The 20,950-nt window shown below is 41.1% G+C and overlaps 1 protein-coding gene across 4 annotated transcripts; it reads left to right on the plus strand.

The window, feature by feature from the left end:
* The first annotated feature begins 346 nt into the window (after positions 1-346).
* On the plus strand, positions 347-20,727 carry gareml (GRB2 associated, regulator of MAPK1-like). Of its 4 annotated transcripts, XM_080883042.1 has the most exons (9): positions 347-2,300; positions 4,793-4,933; positions 10,432-10,562; positions 11,199-11,364; positions 12,049-12,899; positions 13,254-13,286; positions 13,396-13,516; positions 15,186-15,355; positions 16,083-16,282. In XM_080883042.1, the coding sequence occupies exons 1-9, from the start codon at positions 2,189-2,191 to the stop codon at positions 16,134-16,136; spliced, it is 1,779 nt and encodes a 592-aa protein (XP_080739168.1). In that variant the 5' UTR covers positions 347-2,188; the 3' UTR covers positions 16,137-16,282. The 4 variants fall into 4 exon arrangements, with proteins under 4 accessions (XP_080739168.1, XP_080739169.1, XP_080739166.1 ...); XM_080883043.1 differs by lacking the exon at positions 13,254-13,286; XM_080883040.1 differs by lacking the exons at positions 13,254-13,286; positions 13,396-13,516 and having other exon boundaries at positions 16,083-20,727.
* The last annotated feature ends 223 nt before the right edge of the window (positions 20,728-20,950 follow it).

Raw genomic sequence — 20,950 nt, forward strand, 5'->3', positions numbered from 1 at the left:
CATATTTAGAATAGAGGAAATATTTGTGAATGTGTAAATGTAATGAAAAATCTGATTTAGACTTGATCTGAGATTGAGTGGTAGAGCAATGAACATGATCTGTACCACTCTGGAAAAAGTCAAGTTATTCTGTTAGATGGTGTGCTGTTGCATGTGTTTACCTCCAGATGTCACTAGCGGGTTACTTGGACAATCTTGTTATTTCTTGGTGATATTTGTTGCTGCAATATATTGACTGTAATCTCATCTTGCATGGTTGGACAGGACTTACTGACTTTTACTGATTAAACATTTTCCTCTCTTTATTTTTTTCCCCCAGAGCCCCACCATTGAGCTTTCCACCATGCAGACCAACCCTCCACCTGTTGTGAAATAATACCCCCCAATCCAGAGGCTCAGCTTCATATTAGAATTTTTGTTAATATGGAACAAATAAAGTTGTTTTCCTCAACTTTGGTTAATTTGGCTTTCTCTCTCTCTCTCTCTCTCTCTCTCTCTCTCTCTCTCTCTCTCTCTCTCTCTCTCTTTTCATAAAGCAACAGCACGAGATTTTCTTTTTCCTGTGGTGACCGTAGACACACAAAGACTAACCAAAATAAGATCACAATCAAGAGAAGGGTATATAAATGATCCTTAAGCTCTTCTCTGAACAAAACCATGAGAAGACTTAAGTGTCTGCACTGTTTTTAAATAAAAAGGCCTCTTGATGATTACATTGAGGTCAATACATTCTTAAAAGTATACAAGTGGGACTAGTTTATTCACATTGTTGTTGATGCTTTGTAATACAAATATTGCAAGTCCACCAACTATATTGAGCTTGCATTGCTTTATGGTTAGACTCTAAATTCAAAATGAACTATGAACTGTCACATCCCAATTAAGGTTTTACATTATTTAGTCAGGCTTGTACTGTTTTGGACAGTTGTATCCTTTTGCACTTTAGTGTTTCCTTTTGGAAGGAGGAGGGGAAAAGCTGGGAATAAGTGAGCTATTTATAGCCAGTGAATCGCAGTTTGGGTTTGCATTTTAACTAACTGAATTGGGAATAAGTTGCAGCACTACTATATTTGGCAATGAGTGGGTGTTAAGAGTGGTCAGTCATTCTTGGAAACCAGGAATCTCGGTTTTTGATGTGCTGAGGTCACTTGATAAAGCTAAGAACTTACAATTGTATATCCAGCATTGGTTACATTATTCTTGTGAAGTCCACACTCATCTGTTCAGCTGCACAGTGAATTGTAGCATCATGACTGATGTGTTGACAAAAAATCAATAGGAAATAAATAGGTTTGTGTGTACAGTTATGTTCAGTGAACTGAATGAGTTGACTGGAGTCCTGCCTCGGGCCACAAATTAAGTGCTGTGTGAGGAAGTGTGGCGTCTTTTTGGCTGGTGATGAAATTAATGCATACAGCTGTTTAAAAAAAGTTATGAACGTTATGATCATTTTGGAGGTTTGTGCTGCAGTTAACATACAAGCAAACTCTAGGAGACTATTACAGCAATACTGAAGCCCACAGCCTTGATGATGGCAGTACTTACTGCAGTGCTGCTGAATTAGACTATATTGTTTTAAGACAGATGTGCCCAACGAGATGCCAAGGGAGTGTATATCATTACAGTAAATGACAGGCTGTGGATGAGGTCTATCTGTGGCCAAAGGCTTTTGGGTATTGAAAATGAATCTGCAGCTGACGAAAACCAGACCTAATGCTTGCCAAAGGTCCCTGCTTCTAACATCATGTACCACCTACACGGTTTAACCTCAGCGGACAAAGTGATGTAATAAATAAAGTGGAAAAACACGAGTTACAAACCAGGACAGTCAGAGTGGACATCGGCGCATTTCACCTCCTTTCTGATCATTTTGAGTCCTACTACTAGTTTGACTGGGTTTCGGATTCACTTGTATATGAGGGTGGTGGTGGACAAACAGTGGCTGATAGAGGGGGAGAATGAACGAGAGAGGGCTCGCGCTCCCTCCCTCCCCCTCTCTCCTCTCGAGCGCACCGACTGTGACTCCGCTCCCTCTCTCCTACATTCAAACATGGCGAAACTCTTTGCCATTATACCACCACCGTCACCCTCACCTTTCTCCAGTCCATCGCTGTCATCACCACCAACGCCATCACCATCTTCGCCACCATCGTCACCGTTATCTCCGGTAGCGTGATGACCCGCGAGGATGGAGAAGTTGTCGGCGAGCCTGTCGGAGATCACTTGGAGCCCGTTGGCGCTGCCGCTGGACGCGGTGGTCAGCAAGTTCCGTCTGCCCACTCTGGTCCGCCTGGCCCACGGTAAGAGACATAAACCTGCTTCACTGGGTGATTTTACCTCCGACACGACCATAAGAAACTTTTTACACTTTTTTTGTTGTTGAATTCTTTTGCCAACTGTTGTTAGTTAACGCTGAGGCTCCTTATCACTACAATTATCGTAACCGTGACGCTAGTGAAGAAAAATGATGACGAGTAATGAAGAAAAGGGTGAAAATATAAATAAAGTGTGTTTGTGGGAAGCTTTAGAGTATAACGTTCGGTGGGGTTTAAAACAAGTGTCCAAATTTAATGGAGAACGTGTGAAGTGCTTTAATGGCATCAAGGTCGGCAGAAAAAAATACCTTTTCCGGTTTTAACTTTCAAAATAAATGTTCACATTCGTCACCGCGTTTAGTAAGAGGGAAAACTTGAAATGCAAAAAACTGTAAGCAGCTAACTTGAGCAAAACCAACAAATCTATGAGCACAACGAATTGAATTACTCTTTAATTTAGGCAGATGTTTTGTATAGATGAGTGCAATAGAGCAGATTAAAATAAATGAATTTAAAAGAAAAACATTGGCTTTTAAATAAAAACAGTATAAATAAAAAAATGTGTTTTACTGGTCTGCTAATATTAAAATGCGATTACAGTAAACTTCTCTAAACTTAAGGCACTACAGATTAGTAGAGGATATATTACATGCTCAACATACGCTTTCATTTACATGTCCAGTATATTATATCTTTGTTACGTTGCTCATGTCTATGTCACAAAAATAAATAAATAAGTACATACATCAATGGTAATACGGGATTAAGAGTTAATAGGTTTTATTGTTGATCCCAGTCGCCAGTGCCAGGTTCTTGCTCTTACTTTGAAACCAATCTGATGGTGTTTCCGTTAATATTTTAGTTCAGACTGGCCACCTTGATACACCCGCTGCACCCGTGCCGCACTAGTTCACTGACACGGGCAAGACGCGTTTTAACGTTAGTGTCAAGTTTTCTATTAATTTCTCATGTTTTTCGTTGCCAGCGTGATCCTTCACGTTCACCTTCACCAGATTCGGTGTCTTTAATTTGGAAACGGGCGACGGGTGTCGTGGCCAAAGTTGTTCCAGTCTCAGCGAGGCCTGGAAAGCAACAAAGTATCTGTTGTGCTGTTGAAGTGCTGCTCAATTCTATTCATATGCAAATGCTGTAATCTGTCGGCGAATGTAGTGAATACTAACGAGAAGCAACTCTGGAGAAGAAAAACCCCCTCCAAGTTTCCCCGCTGCACAAAAGCGCGCACCCGAAGCCGTGTCACAGTCCCGGAAAAATTACGCACCTTACTCCCGGCAGCGCGCCTGAACATCGCATAGAGAGACCTCCCGTAGGTGTTTATTAACTGCACTGTAGTTACCCCACTCGTGATGCCTCCTTTTTTGTATATCCAGCCAGCCCAGATGGTAGTTAATTATTTACAGCAGGGCATGATGACAGCTCCGTTTCAGGGCAGCGTCAACAAACAACTACAGTGTTTATCCATATGGTGTGTGTGTGTGTGTGTGTGTGTGTGTGTGTGTGTGTGTGTGTGTGTGTGTGTGTGTGTGTGTGTGTGTGTTCTCCGGCAAGAGTGGGTAAAGATGTAATTGAGTGTGATGGGCTGCAATATGAACGCTGCAGACTGCAAATTAAATAGCCACCCAACTGACTGCATTGAGGCTACACAAGGAAAGTTTTCAACCTGTCTGACTCCCTTAGAATATATCAGAGTGGTTAGTAGTGGAAGTGTTTGTGGGGTTTGTCTCAGAACCTAGAAAAAAATAAATGGGTATAACACTTCTCCTAAATTGAAAGGAAACTTCAAAAAGGCATTTATCACAGACCCTTTCAAAGCTCCCTCCCAACTAAAGAAATACCTAGGTGCAAAAATCAAAGTTTAAAACAAAACAGTGGCCCAAACATTGAGGTTTTGAACAGGGAGAAATGTTAAGATAACAGAGAATTACTACATCCTCAGGCAAGAGCGATATAAGACATACTAACATCACAGTTTAGTACGAAGCATTGAATTGGAATGAGCAAAACTTCCTGAAGAAAGCTAACATTGTTTCAGTAGATAATGTGCTTTATTTCTTCCAAGTATCCTTTTCTGTGTTTATAGTCAGCCATCTATCAACATGATTGTTTGACTCAAAGGCTTGGGAGTAACATTGTGTTGCGTGATTGAATTGTACTGCTGTGCTATCAGCAGAAATCAATGCCACTGTGCTACACAGCTCTTGTGAAAGCCGGACTGCCCTGTTTGTGTGTTTGTGTATGGGGGCTGTGTAATTGTAGGTTGCCAGTTGCATAGCAGGGTCCTGATGAGTAGGTTAGCGGGGGGTGATCCATCACTGATTGTGGTAATTATGTGTGCTTTTTACGAGGGTGTTTTAATGTTTTCCACTGCTGAGTTGCTAAGTGTGACCTTAGAATTGAGAAACCTGAGACTTGCACACTATTTGCCTATTCCTTTCTGAGTGTGTGTTTGTTTGCTGCAGGTGAATGTGTGGAGGGTCTGTCAGAGGACGATGTGGTGCTCTTACACTCCTGCCGTCAGTGGACCACAGTGACGGCCCACAGCTTAGAGGAGGGTCACTATGTAATTGGTCCCAAAATTGACATCCCTCTGCAGTATCAGGGTGAGCATGCATCTGCACATACACTTTGCTTTTATACATCAGCGGGGAGAAAACCTTTGTCCTAAATATATAGATTTTCCCTAAAATGTTCATTTGCTGCAGGAGTAAAAAACAGGTCAAGAATTTCTACAGGATTCTTTTTCTCTGAAAGCATCTACAAACAAAATAGCTGTGGATCAATAAGCTGAAAGTTCAATATGTTATTTTCTTTGTGTTGTTCCTTCAAATCTTATAATACCATTTAATTAAAGTGTTAAGATTTAATTAAGCTTAATATACAGTACTGTGCAAAAGTCTTGAGTCTCGAGTCCTATTTTAACTTTCTTCTCATCTTTTAAAGTTGTCTTGAGCAGTAGTTCTTCAGGCTGTCTGAAGATTTTTCAAAGCTTTTCTTTGGAAATTGGCTGTTTTTCACTCATTGTCAGTCTCTTCCTTGTAGCTGGCTATTTCCTGAGAATTCTTTTGATTGTTAAGCCACTTAACACTGACCTATGAATCATTCAAAGATCAAAAGGCACCTCAACTCCACGAATGGACCAGTGTTGTGTCTACACATAACAGACAACTTAGCAAAGAACCAAAGCAGCCTGTCACCAAAATGCATTATTTGTTACAGTTTCTTCAGTTATATCTATGCAAAATTCTACAGATAACACATTTTGAGAGATATAAAATAGCAATTTTGCACTAAAAAGGTTATTTTCAAAGTACTGCTAGCTGAAAATTTGGCATATCACAGCATGGTGTGTACAGGCAAGAAAAATTATAGCAGATGAACCACACCTGAAAGTCATGTCCATGAGAAATAGGAAACAAATCTAGCAAACACCTGACTTGGGACCTGAGATGTGCATCTGCACAGTCTACTGTTTGCTGAGGCCTCATCAGAAATGGTCTCAATGGAAGGGTGGCGGTCAAGAAGCCATTCTTAGAAGGGAAACAGGGAGAAAAGGTTAAGAAAAGAACTGGACTAAAAATCAGTGGCAACAGATCTTATGGAGTGACGAATCCAAACTTGTGGAGAGTGGAGGAGGTCAGGAGCAAGCAACAAAGATTGTCTAGAACCATCTGTAAAACATGATGTCTCTGTCCTGGTTTTGGGCTGCATTTCAGTCCGTGTTGTTCAGCATCTTGTCAAAATTGACGGAATCATGAATGCAGAAAAGCACAATCAGATTTTGAGCCACCGTGCAATACCATCTGCAAAGCATCCGATTGGCAACAGCTTCATTTTTCAGCATGATAGTATTTACAAACACATTATTGCCAACCAAGTAAAAACATACCTGTATTTAAAAAAAAAGACCAGTGTCTCAAGACTTTTGCGCAATACTCACTATGACTGCATCCTGTGTTTGACACAACACAGTTTGCCAGCATGCTCTAGGGATAAATTGTGCAGCTGTATTTCTACTTAAGAACAGCTTCAAGCACAGTGCTCAGTAGTTTTTTTCCTACATCTATCAAGAAATAAAAAAGTTTCACATAATTGTCATAAACGAACTGAATTTATATTAATAACGACCCTCCCCAACTCCTCCCTCCAGGGTTGATTGGAAACTTCCCTTCTTTGTGTGTTATGTCAGTAAAAACCACTCCTTATTAATGTGAGGTAATTCATAATTAATAATAGAATTGCTGATGCTCCAGTTCATTCAGGAGAGTTCACACTCTTGTTCAAGAAAATGAAAACACCTTGAAACACACAAACCTTCCCCTGACCCTGTTAGTACCAGTAGAAATGTTAGCGGACATCCTACACTTTCCAATCTATTCCAGTAATTCTGTCAGTTTTCTGCTAAGTAATAAAAAAATAACACAATAATCTGGAGCCATTAATTTAACTTTTATTCTTCAAATCTATCAGAGTACCTCTAAACGAATTACAAACTAAAATAATCAGTTATTTAATTTATACTGGGTCTTGGTGTAGTCAAGCTATTCTTAGCTCCTCCCCATTTCAAAACAACTTTTATCTGATTGGTTGTCCCTCACAAACAGAATGTTTAAAAGAGAGATGTGCGGGGGTCATCTTTTGACATTCAGAGCCTTGTGCCTGAGGTGGCCATATTATGGACATCCACGCACTCTGATATTATACAGATCCAAAAGTTGAAATACTCTAAACAAGTTTACTTAAACCAGAGATTTCGTCCCTCATTATGCAGTATAAAACTTTTCCTATCCTTAATATGATCATCTGCCATTGTAACAGACAGGGAATGAATAAAAGCATAATAGAATCTCTTTGCGGAGGAGTTGCGTACTTTAAACTCTTAATGTACAGATGAGCACATCTTCTACTACCACCTTCATTCACACATTCACTCGTGTACCATGTGACCTTGTCTGACTCCAGTTGTCCACTGACTCGCGTCTTCCTGCTGAATGAGTCTAGCCAGCATGACCTCACCGGAGCTCATCCCCACCATCCCATTGTTCCGACTCTCAACCCAGTCACATTATTCTCAGTGTAACTGGATCTTAATGCCTTCTCTCCATTGCTTCCTCCACTGATGGAGTGCTGATGTCACCTCACGCTACAACATTTGGCTGGGAGGGGGGAGTATGTTGAGATCATTCAGCATTTCATATCTGAAACACGTGACAGCTAGTATTTCCCAGAGATTAGAAACACAGAAAGTAATAAAATAGCAAATATATATATATTACCAAGTAGAATAAAGAATGCCCAATAAAGGTAACAACGATTCACTAGTTTGTTCAGTTTCTTTGTTTTTTAAACTTATTTTATTGGTTTAGTGTTGAGATTGGATTGAAAGCTATAAATTATAATACGCACAATAAAGGCAAGCTTTTGTTTTATTCTTATATTCATGAATGCTTATTAAAGATGGTGAAATATTTTAATTAATAAGGTCAGCTTAAGTCCTGTGAGCCAAAGAGCTCCGGCTTCAGACTCAGCTCAGGCTTTTTCTTTTCACTCTTGGCTCTGCATGATGTCATGGAGAGGGGATATCCTTCCTATAGTCATAACTAAGGAGGTGCAAGGCTCATTAAAGGATAAATGGGAATTACTTTGGACTGACTGTTTAAAGCTGCTCTAGTAAACTCCTAGATGTATAAATAAATAAATCTATGCAGAGTCGGAGATATGCAGATTTTTTTCAACTTAATGGCATTGTTCATTAGCATTGGTTATTTTTTCCAACGTTTCTGTTTATATCCGTTTTAATGTAGAACTTTTGGGGTGTTATCAGTATAAACAGGAAAGATCTGTATAGCCTCTTGTAAGCTCAAAAAGTGGTTAATATTAATGCCTAATTTCAGGATCTGGGAGAGTGAGTTGTTCTTTTATGTTCTCACTCCCAGCGGGTAACGGCCCTCAATTAATTGCTTGAATAATCAGAAGACAGTCTTTTATATGACTTGACTTTCACATTGTAGTCTTAGGCAGAGCTCTGACAAAAATCAACACACAACAAACAGACTGTATTGTCTGCTTCTCCCAGCCAGCTGTGACCCCCTATTTTTCTCTTTTCCTCTTGCAAGAATTGCACAAAGTAATGTTGCCCCTCTCTCTTCTTCACTACACTAAACACAGCAACAATGGACAAACTCAACCAAAGGTCCCTTGCTTACATTCAGTGGGTTTAGAGCCCTTGTTGTGGCCAGTCAGCTCATCCGTGCAGTTCAAACATAAAAGTTCTGGCCACGGAGAAAAGCTGATTAAAACATGCTGTGTGCTTCCAAGATTTAATTAAAAAGGAGTATCTGTCCAGCTTTAAAGATAGAAGGCTGCAGCTCCATAATTCTTTTAGTGACCTATTCTGGCTGTAATCCTTGACTTTACTTGTGTTGTTTTGTTTGTTTGTTTGCAATAAATATAGTTGTTTCTTATTTGTGTCTAATCAGTTTGCAATCGTGAAAAAGTGTGTTCGTAATCAAAGAGTGGTTTTTTATGTGATGAAATCAAATAGGAGACCCTGAAGCAAATCATCAGCCTGACATCCTCTTTACTTAATGATGCATTCCAACAGATCCGAAAAAGACGCATTTACATGAACGCATCCTTTTAGCACTACTTTTGTGTCCCTTTAAATATGTTAGATGAGTTGCTTTGGAATCACAGGCCATCGTCTGTGATGAGCTAATGTCTGTGTGATGACTTCATACAGGAAGTCTAAATAAGCGTAGGATGAGTGCAATATAGGTTTCCCCGTGGGGATGGACAACAGGATGCCTCCCTCCTTCTTCTCCTCCCTGCTTGTCTGCATCCTCGTCTACCCATCACTGAGAGGCTGGGATGACAGAGGACAGAAAAGCTGAATGATCACTTATCATGAATGGGATTAAGGGAAGCAACTGAGGCTGCAACCACCCTTGTAAGGTGGACCCAGTGGCCAAAAGCCTTATGTGGAAGCCTTTACAAATACCAGCCTGCTTTATCATATAGCAAGAGCAGCTTTTTAATATGACGTCACATCTGTGTTCTGTTGCCTATCAGCGACATTTGGAATCTCACTTTTGACTAAATATACATTTCCAGAATTGAGCAGGGCTTTGTTTAGGTTGGTGGTAAACCTTGTTTTATTTCCAACTCCTACTCTTTGAGGGGGTGGTGGGTTGTGTTGAAAAGTGGGATTTTGCTGGTATTGTTAGGTGGGTGGAAGCTCCTTATCCTAGGGGCTCATTTTGAATTGGAAAGTGGGGGGTGGAAGAAAAAGAGAATGAGAGAGCTTCTGGCGTAGATGATGGTGGAGTTTGGTATTCTACTCTGTCTACCAGACAAAAAAACCCAAAAAACCCCCAAAAAAACTTCTCTTGTTCATTCAAACTCTGACTCTGTGAAAAGAAGGAGGATCCTCGAAAGGATGTAGTCGTTCCATTGCAGTCTGATAAACTGGCCAACAGGAGCAAAGCATTTAAAATGTCCTTTGAACAATGTCGGTTTGGTTTACGGGCTGTTAAATGACTCTTTTCAATGTTGAAAAGAGGCAAAAAGGCAAAAAAAAAATATTTACAGCTTCAACAGCACAAAACTTAAGTTCAGGAGGGTGAAAGATTTACAGACGAGGGGATGAGCAAGGGACAGAAAGAGTCAAAGAGAGAGAGGGATGAGTTTGTGTGTGTGCGTGACAGTGTATCTGTAAGTGTCTCCATGGTGATGTGTCTCTGCTCTGCGTGAGAATGGGGGTCCTTTATTCGTTACTGTGGCAACCCAGTCGGCTGTCGATTGGGAAAGAGCTGGTGCCAGGTCATAGGTCACCGAGGTGTCTTTATATTCCTCTGCTGCAGATGTGTGTGCTTTTATAGTGAAACTATAAGCAGCCGAAAAGGAACTTTTCACCCGCTCTTTTTCCCCGCCTCTGGCTTTTTCCTAACTCGCTCTCCCCTTCCACTCTTCTCTTCCTACCTCTTTTCACTGTTTCTCTTCTCCCATCTCTCAACATAATCTTCTTCTGTCCTCTCTCTCATTTCCTTTGCCACTCTTCACCCCTTTCTTTCCTCCTGTATCACACCGATCTTCTCTATAGGCAAATTCAAGTTGCTGGATGAAGACCGGGACGTCAGGGATCCAGTCCAGTATTTCTCTAGTGTGGAGGAGGTTGCTGGTGCCTTTCCAGACCGAGTTTTTGTCATGGAGACGATCACTTTCAGTGTCAAAGTAAGGCACGCCTATAATGAATTTCCACTTCAGCTTTGCCCTATTTACCACCACAGCAAAAACGTGTTTGAAAGAAAGCGAACAGACACTGAATAGACAATAAAGACAGCTTTAATGAAATCTAAACAGCATTAAGATTTGGTCAAAACTGAAAGGTGAAAAGCCTTCTTCTAAGGTGTTTGAAAAGTGAAGGGACACTCTTCCTTCTCAACATTTCTGCAACCTCCTCAGACTGTGCACTTGAAGTGGATGCTTGAAGTGTGGCTGTCTGATCACAGTCATTTCATATCTAAATATGTTATAACAAATGAAAAAACAAAGGCAAGGATGTTTGTATTACTGAAACAAAAACTAGGTGTAAAACATGAAATGGTGGGTGAAATCTAGTTGCATTGAAGTTTTCCATAATAGCCTCAAAAGAGGACTTTTCACTTTTGTTTAACCAAATTTAGATATAGACTTCTTTTTTCGAGGCCATGATTGGCTGACGAGAATTTGGTCCAAAAAAAAAGGTCCATGGATGGGGAGTGGCTTTTAACTACAGGTAGTTAACTAACCACAACAGTACTTTTATAGTAATTAATCCCTGAGTCATGCAATATCTTATACACATATACATCCATGTCTGTGTTGCAGGTTGTTTCAGGGGAATTTAGTGAAGACAGTGAGCCCTACAGTTTCACTCTGCAGGCTGGAGATGAGCTGTCGCTCATGGGGAAAGCAGAGCTTCTCTGTGCCACTCCCTCAAAGGAAAAGACGGGACTGAGCGCGCTTCTTAGACGACTAGGAAAGACTCCCAGAAGTAAGTCAGGCTGAACTATTGAGCTGTAAAGTTATGAAGCGCCGTTTCAGTTGTAGAACATGCACACGAGAACGAGGAAAACAAAAACACTGGCAGAACTGAAGGTTGCTGAAGTTCATTCCTTTTTTTTTTTTTGAAGAATACCAGTCAGCCGCAACATTTAAGCCTCCTGCCTAATATTGTTTAGGTGTCCTTCATGCCGCAAAAGACAGCTTTGACCTGTCGCAGCATGGACACAGGTTCCCTGGGGCTGTTCGTTGGCAGAAGATCTTATGGGTCCTGTGGATTGCAGGGTAGGGCCTTGATGAGTCCTGCGGATTGGGAGTCCAGACCCGGCAGTGAACACATTGGACTCTTTGTGTGGTCCTAGAGCCATTCTCGAGCATTTTTTACAGCGTGGCTGGGCACATTGTCCTGCTAGTGGAGGTCACTTGTGTTGAAGATATCCTGTTGCTATTGGTGGGTGGGAGGGGGTGGTATTTGGCGCATGTGAAAATAACTTTCAGAACCCAGAGTTTCCCAGCAGAACATTGCGCTGTAACAAGAAGATCAAAGGTTCTTCACATTGAAATCTGTGGATTTGTGGTTCAAACATAGACATTTTTGAAAAAGTTTAAATTGTATTATTGTTGTGTTAGGACTGATCCACCCGTGAACTCCTAAATATCTTCTTTGTCTCTTCAGGTAAAACGCCCTGCCTGGTCTGCATGAACCATCGCACCAATCAAAGTGTCAGTTTGCCCTTTGGCTGCCGTGGACGCTTCTGCACACGCTCTCCACTGGAGCAAGGCATGCTGGGGGGGGAGCACACGGTGCGCAGCATCATCGAGAGAGTCCGCCTCCCCGTCAACGTGTCTGTGCCGTCGAGGCCGCCACGAAACCCCTACGACCGTCACGCAGTACGAGAGGGCCACCGCTACAAGCTGCTCAACATAGTCAGCAAGACGGTGGTGCTCTGCATGGTTCTCCGCCATCAGGAAGTCTCCCCCTCCCACTTTTTGTTGCTGCGTTGCATGCCCCGGTTTAATGTGGCCGAGGCCTCCGTGCACAAAGCAGCATTGGAGAGCCTTCTTCTGCGACATGCATTTGACCCAGATGCCTACTCTCGTGCTGTTAGAGAAACTCGGCCAGAATTGGAGTGTATGACTGAGGAGTGTGTGAGCCCACGGCGCTCTCGCGTGTGCGTGTCGAGCCAGGACTCATTGGCACCGGCACTGCAGCGTCTCTCAATGTGCGGGTATGTTGGTGGAGTCTCAGACAGCGTATCTCAGCGCTGCAGGGACTCCCTTGGAGAGCGGCTAGGGGAGGGGCCAGGTGAGGAGAGGGAGTATGTGACTCCTGAATGGACTGAGGGTGAAATGAGGACCGCTGAGGAAATCCCTTATGAGGAACTCTGGACCAATCAAAATGCAGAGGGCTTAGGAAAGGAGCCAAACCTCATATCCTTCCATTCATCTTCCTCACTGGATGGTTCTCTTGGTACCGTGGTGACAAGAGTGTCTACCCCGCCACCTGTACCTCCAAAATCTGATGCTGTGAGTTGCAGTCCTTGCCTCCCATCCATCTTCTCGTTCTTCAGTCTGTCATCCTTCTTATCTGTCCACAGTAGCATCCGGCTGTTAAAAGTCAGGATGGCTGCCTTGAATTATTCATACACAACAGCTCTTAAACCCCACTGATACACTCAACGCAAATACAAGCGCACACTGACTGTAATGCACACTGACTGGAAATGCTGCAATACACCACCCTTACTCTTATAGCACATACAGATATACATAGATAGATAGAGATACATAAGCTGGTCAGCCTCAACATAAAAACCACGTACACAGTGTTGTGTAAGCCTATTTGTGCTGCCAAAATGGCTCTAACCTGTTTCTCCATAGACATGGGATCCCTTAAGATGTCCTAGAACAAAGGTAGTGGATCCTCTGGGAATGTTCTGGCACATTACACAGCTCAGATTGGGATCTGTCATGTCTGGATAACCAGTCAGTGTCTTTGTATTTTTTCCATGTTCTCGAGGAGTTTTTGCAGTGTTTCGGGGAGGATTGTTCTTTTAGGAGAAACCACTATCATCAGTTCCACATTGCCATGGGAGCTGTTATTGACCTGGGTTGGTCGTACGTGTCTACTTATCTCCATCAATGTAAGGACCCAGGATTTCCAAGCAGAACTAGAGAGAATCAGTGCTGTCGTTCACTTCACTCATTAGTGGTTTTTAGGTTGTGGCTGATTATTTCTAATGAATTGAACCGAAAGCTAAAGCTATTAAGACTGCTGAAGCTTTTTAATGTGATTGCTATAAATCAGCACTACAACTCCTAGGAGAAATTTCTTAAACATATAGAGCATTTCAGTTTTTTAATATTATAAGGATTACTTGGATTATGGATTATTGTGTGAATTAACTTGCTGAGACCAGAAGAAAAAAATCTGTCTGAAAATAACCAAAGGAAATTAATTTCCACAGACTTGATTGGCATGGTTGTTTTAGTTTGCTCTTTTTAATATCATATGCAGCAAGGTCCTAACTTCAATAGCAGAGTGGTTATTCAGCAGCTAAGCCCTAGTCTTTCCTAAGCTAGCATGTGTCATTGATTTTCTCTCTTTAAATAACATAGAAATTCAAAGATGTGTGACTAACACATTACCTTTACTGTAAATGGACTGATCATGCTTCCATGCATAGTCACGCCTTCAAGTTCCCATTTGGAGCCAGGAAATCTCCCATTAAAGTCTCATTGACTGGCTCCATCAGAGTTCCCAGGGTTTGGCTTGACATTGAGTTACAGAAAAGTCTGAGAAGGTCATACCTAGGAATTTTTTTTCTTCAGAAAATAAGCATTGCAGGTGATATATTGTTAGCTTTCTTTGTACATTTTTGTGAATTTGTGGTATTTTTTACTTTTGCTTTTGGTGAGACCAAATAACTGTTGTTCTACTGATTACAAATGAATTAATCACCTCTACTGTTTTCGCCTAAATGCTGCTGTACAGCAAAAATGCAGACTTGCCTTAAAATATTCCTTTTGTAGCGCATAATGAAATTTATAACGTGCATTACATGATGTATAATGAAATTTACTAGATTAATTTTAACACTCAAACTGGTGCAAGTCAGGCTTTATGTAGACTATAAAGGTTCTTTTTTAATATGGTAATGCATTTTCTGTACAGCTCTAGTGTTGACCTTAAAGCTGGGGGTCGACCAGCACTTCCATGAATTAAAACATCTCTTTTTTCTTGTCTTTTTAAAGAGGAAATGGTGTCCTATTGAAAACGATGTTGTTTTACCTAGTGAGCTGTTTCACATTTCTAAGAGTCTTCCCAGGCAATGGTGTCCATGTGTAACTGTGTATGTTGTTTGTAAAGCGCACATTTTCATGCTTTTGTTTTGTTTAACTTTTTTTCCCTTTTAAAGTGAGGGCAGCGGAACAGAAAGGTTTGTGTGGGTGTTGACGTCTCCTCTGCAACTGGATTATACCCTGTCACACATAGCGTTCTCCTGATATTTAGCCTGCCAAGACACTGTGTGTGTGTGTGTGTGTGTGTGTGTGTGTGTGTGTGTGTGTGTGTGTGTGTGTGTGTGTGTGTGTGTGTGTGTGTGTGTGTGTGTATCTAGATGCTGCTACTGTGTGTAAGGACTTTGTTTGAGTTGTAAAGGTCACAAAGTTTGACATTTACTATGTGTTGCACGCACACACTTGCACAAAGCCTCCTGAGAAGTCTATTTTTAAGATTAACCTTTTTTTATTTGGCTGTTGTGTGTGTTATTGTTATGCTTATGTTTCTGTGTGTGTGGTTTGTGCTTGCAGGTGAGAGAGGAGTGTCGCTATTTGATCGCCCCTCCAGTTCCCCCTCGTTGCTCCAAAGGAGGCTCCATCTCCAGTCCAGCTCCCAGCCCTCCTGTTCCACCTCGCTTCCCCAAAACGTCCACCTCCCCGAGACCAAACATCTCCTTTTACTCCTCTGGACTACAGGACAGGTACAGTATAAAACACGTAATGTGTAAATCCTTATTTTGACATACTGGTATCATTTTAGAGAGGATTGAAAGCCTTTTCTGGTTTCACTGCTTGACATGATTGATTACACGAAAAGGGAGAGAATGAAGTTCCTCGAGTTCCAAACTACTGCAAGAGTCCAAATACTGTAGCTTCAAACAGAGCTACTGCAATGGCTGTTTCCAAATAAATTGCAATGAAAAATGTCCAAAAGATATGGATGTAGACACCCATTAGTTTGTGGACTTCTATTTTCAAGTCTCAAGTTTAGATTGTTTTTTTCCTTAGTGCAACCCACCTGACGAGCAATAATATTTGTCTGATAAGTCACCAACATGCGGGGAAGTCTTTTTTTTTTTGGCTGCATTTTTCAGCTCTGAAAGGTTACTGCTTACAGATTTCCCGTTCTTGCCCTTTAAAGAAGATTATAAGGTATATGGAAAGAAAGTATGGGAAGGTTATCTAATCTGAACTGACAGAAGCACAGAAAGCAATGCCATTTTACAATATGAAGCTCCATATTGATTGTTTGCTTGTTCTATAAATAGACGATATATGGAATGATACATTTTTTATGAATTGACAGCAAGCTAAGGAGAATTTTTCAGCAGGTAGCTGCTGGAACTTGAAATATGGTCATTTAAATACTTTTGTAAATATGATATGTAGCTGATATGTAACATTTCCATTTTCTCTGTCTTGTCCCAGTTGCTCCCCCTCCCCCGATGCCTCCCTCTACTGTTACCCGTGCTCTTGGGGTGACTGCTCTGCCCCTAATCCTACTAGTCCTGAGCCTGTCTCTGGCATCCCTACAGACAACGCAGCCAATCCTCAGCCTGCACAAGCCACCTGGGCAGAGCCATGGGTGGATTCCTTCACTTCCTCTGGACTTCGACTCAGACCGCCACCCCCACAGAGTCGATTTGCTCCCTTTGGGGCGTTGAACCCCTTCAACCGCCAGTCCCCTTGTCCCTCGCCTGAGCCTGCTCCCAATTCCACAACAGATTCTTCCAGAGGCGCGGAGGGTGGTGGGACATCAACAGGAGTCCCTGAGGGGTTGTCCCCGCTCCCTGACCCTACCTGGCGACCTCCCGCTGACCTGTCTACTCTGTCATTGGAGGAAGTCTCAGCTTGCCTGCGGTTTATTGGCCTATCAGAGGCAGCGGTGTCCGTGTTCCAAAGGGAGCGAATCGATGGCAGCTTGCTGGTGCAGCTGACTGAAGATATCTTGTCACATGACTTCCACCTGAGCCGACTCCATGTGACCAAGATCACACAATTCATACAGGGCTGGAGGCCCAAAATCTAATATACACACTGTCCTGAGAATGTGCCTGTTGGCTGCTGAGCCTCCCTGAATGTGCCTTCCACTGTGACCAACTGGCTGCTGAGCCCAATGAATGAAACTGAAGGAAACAACGCCACACTGTGGTCAAACTGTAGAATTGACACTTGACTGGCTCTAATGCTCAAAGTCAGACTGACATGTTTCCTGTCTGAATCACAGTCTGGCACTACTTTACTAACAAATGGCTACAACAGAGAGCTCCAGGATAAAAGTGCCCTCTTTGGAACTTAAAGTCTGATTTAAACAATGTGTGGCGTTCACACCGTTCAACTTAGAATTTGATATGCAGGGGAAATTTCTATCATTTTACTTTAAATGAGATTTGATGAATGAACAGAATTTCAGCACTTTTTAGACACTTTATTTAGTCATCAATAGGTGTTAAATTAATTTCAAGACAAGGTAATTTAAGGAATTGTAACATTTTGACCCTATACAGGTCATTTAGACATCCTTCTTTATTCACTGAGTTTCAGTGGAATGTAATTGGCACAGATAAAGTGGGAGGTTGTTGTAAATTAAAACTACCTTCAAAAGAACAATGAGGAAAATATGAAAAATATCAGACCTCTGAGCAGTCATTGACAAAATTACTGAGGTTTTGGACTGATTTTTTTTTGGTACAGGTCAGTCTATGCTTCGGGAGGGATGATATTTTTATTAACAGTCCCCTTTAAAGGTAACAATGAGTGTTATAGTAAAACTCAGAAATGGAGTTGTAAGAGTACCTCAGATTTCTCATCCACATAGATTGATCAAAGTCCTACAATATCAGGAATTGTCACCACTCAGTTTCCTTGGAAAGCTAATATTTCTGCCACTACCTTTGCTGCCTTTTTCACCCACTGTTTTAGATCCATCTGTGAGTGCTTTGTTTCTGTTATAATCTCTTGTAACATCTGTAGATGACCTAAAATAAAGACAGAAAAGCAACAGCGAGAGAGACAGGGGAGAATTCTTCATTGAACTTGCTCCACCTGGCCGAGCATGAGGTTATCAGCACAAACCTCATCTTCAGATAGCAGACATTAGAAACTGATAATGAATGTAGTCGAATTTTGTAATAAGTTAACACAGCTACTCTTTGCTTTTCTACATAGCATAAAAAAGCCCAAGTTATTAAGTCTTGGACAGAACAGCTGTGAAGTTTGTTCAATGAATTAAAAAGAAACTCACATAAAAATGTATAATAAATAAACAAAAAAAAATTCTACCTAAAATCACTGAGTCAGAAAAATGATAATAAGCACAACACTTCAGTTTCTCTTCTTAGAGCATTAAAAATGAGATGTTTTTACTAGAGATGGACCGATCCGATATTACGTATCGGTATCGGTCCGATACTGACCTAAATTACTGGATCGGATATCGGAGAAAAATAAAAAATGTAATCGATCCATTAAATATCACGAAAGCACCTCACAAAACTTGCAACACGCCGTAACTCACCTCAGAACGTTAGCATGTCGGAGCAGTATGCATCACGTGATAGAGCGGCTGTGGCATGCGGGACCTGTCGGTGGTCTGTTTGAGCATTTGGAGCTTCGCTAGCAACCCGGCATTTCATCTCCGACAAAGTTATCCCCGAGAGAAGTAAAGCAAGTGTGTAAGTCCATCTCTGAATGTTTGTAAAGCATTCCTGCCTTAAGCTTAACGAGCGACTGCCTCTCGCTCTCCGGCTGCTACTTCAATCATGAAACTGCTTAATGATCAGCTGATCGGCTTTTCTGTCGCGAGTCCGTGTCTCTTGTTTGTTTTTGGCCCACTTTGCACCAGAAAGAGGAAACCAGCGGCTGAACAACAGCAGCACGTTTAAGCTTGATCAGCTGTTGTTAGAATGTATTTAATATTACTTTCTACTCAAGGATCTTTTTCTACGTAGCTGACGCTGGTAACTGTGCAGGGGCGGATCTAGCAAAGTTTAGCCAGGGGGGCCGATAGGGCATGAACAGGGAAAAGGGGGCACAAAGACATACTTTTCTTTCTTATTCTCATTTAAGATGTCTCGCTTTTAATTATTTAATATTTATTTGAATCTTACACCCAAAGTTTTAATCTGATGTAAAATGTATAGAAGTCCATTACTGTATATAGTGACTATTAAGTCTAATATATATACCCTAGTAAGCTATAGTACTTTTTCCTTTGGGAAGGTACCATCTGTGCAGTCTGCAATTTTGTTGAAGAAAGATGTTGAATCTATTTAATATTTCTTGAAAAATAATTGATTTCCGTGCATTTTTTTTTTTTCACACTGCATCAAATTAAGGTTGATTACGTCGATTAAGCATCATGAGGTGGAGCGTGAGGGGTGGTTCCCTATTTTTTATTTATTTATTTTTGTTGTTGCTGGGAGTTGGAACCCTGTTAGTTAGGTTGCTTAATATTTATGCTAAGTACTCTTTAAAATACCAGAATAGGGAGGATGGTGTAGGCTTAAGTTTATTAGATTGATCAGTATTGCTGAACTATGAAATATTTTTTTTTGCATACAGGTATAACAGAATAGCTTTAGTGTAGTTGTTGTTTTAAACTTGAGTATGAACTTATACAAAATGCAGCAAGATATTTAAAAAACAGTTTTGTTGATTAAAAAACACTATATCGGATTCATATCGGTATCGGCAGATATCCAAATTTATGATATCGGTATCGGACATAAAAAAGTGGTATCGTGCCATCTCTAGTTTTTACACCTTGGTATTCAGAAGTATTAATTCTTTGTAGCATAGATTCAACAAGGTGCTGGAAAATTTGGCTTACATTGACATGATTTGTTGACTACACATCTGTGATGTGAATCTCCTTTTTCACCACATGCCAAAAATGCCATCTGAGTACAGCAAACTCATTGGTGTGTTCAAAAACCACAGTTTGAAGTTTTTATCCTGTTGGAATTAGCCATCAGATTAATACACTGTGCCCATAAAGGCATAGACATGGTCAGCAATGTTGCTATTAAGGTTATCCCCTACACCATTACACCACCAGCAGGAGCCTGAGAAGTTGTTATGAGCCAGGATAGATTCATGCTTTCATGTTTATGCAAAGTCTGACCCTGCCATCTGAATGTCACAGCAGAAATTGAGATTCAGGCAGAGTTTTTTCAGTCTTTTGTTATCCAATTTTGGTGAGCCCATATAAACTGTAGCCTGAGTTTCATTTTAGCTGACACCTACTGCTGTAGCCCATCTGCTTAAATGTTCGACTTGTTGTGCGTTCAGGGGTTTTCTTCTGTGTACTTTGGTTGTAATGAGTTGTTACATGAGTTATTGTTGGTTTCCTGTCAGCTTGAAGCATTCTGGTTGTTCTCGGACCTCTGGCACCAAACAAGGCAACTGCTGATTAGTAGATATTTTCCCTTTAAAAAAAAAAACAACACTACTCTGTAAATCCTAGAGATGGTTGTGTGGCAAAAATCCCAATAGATCAGTTTCTGAAATACCCAAACCAGCCCATCTGGCACCAACAATCATGCCACATTTAGAGTCACTTTAATCATCTTCCTTCCATATTCTGATGCTCAATTTAAAGTTCAGGAGGTCATCTTTGCTATGTTTACATGCATAAATACACTAAGTTGCTGTCATGTGGTTGACTAGATATTTGTGTTACTGAGCCGTTGAACAAATCTGCTAATGTACAAATCTGCTGAGAGAGGGGCAGATGCCCCCCGGCCCCAAACTAGATCTCTGCTCTTACCTGTGTGTTCTATTTGAGGGGTGTATCCTGAGGACAGTATTGTAATATAACTGGCTACACTGAGGGCAATCACAAAGCAAGATCATCCAAATGATCCAAATAACTGACAATGCAATTTATGTTGTTGTGAATCACTATCTGTAATTTTTTTTACTATTATCCCCAGATTTGATGGGTTTCAGCCAGGGCAAAAGCTGAAGTAAAGTTTCACTCTGATCTACTACACTCATGTAATACTGATCTACTCTGCAATCTTGTAACTACAAAGCCACTGAAGAAATAAAGGAGAGATCAAAAAAATAAACCGAATGACACCTGATGTTTTAATGCAACCTTCACTTTTTATTTTGGTTGTTGGGAGTTTGAGTTAACACTGGTGCCAGATAGAATCCAGATAGCTGCAACATCTGGGCTTCATTTGGTCATGTTGCGGGCCAAAATGGGTTATGGCTAATTTAGCATAGGTCAGGGGAGGTTGGACACATTACCACAATTTGTATAAAAAAATATAAATAAATTAAAAGAA

This window comes from Rhamphochromis sp. 'chilingali', assembly GCF_963969265.1.
Source record: "Rhamphochromis sp. 'chilingali' genome assembly, chromosome: 5".
Lineage (NCBI taxonomy): Eukaryota > Metazoa > Chordata > Actinopteri > Cichliformes > Cichlidae > Rhamphochromis > Rhamphochromis sp. 'chilingali'.

Coding starts and splice junctions, on each gene's coding strand:
- gareml (XM_080883040.1), top strand. CDS start 2,189: ATGGAGAAGTTGTCGGCGAGCCTGTCGGAGATCACTTGGAGCCCGTTG. Junction 4,934..10,431: donor CATCCCTCTGCAGTATCAGG/GTGAGCATGCAT, acceptor TCTTCTCTATAG/GCAAATTCAAGTTGCTGGAT. Junction 15,356..16,082: donor TCCTCTGGACTACAGGACAG/GTACAGTATAAA, acceptor GTCTTGTCCCAG/TTGCTCCCCCTCCCCCGATG.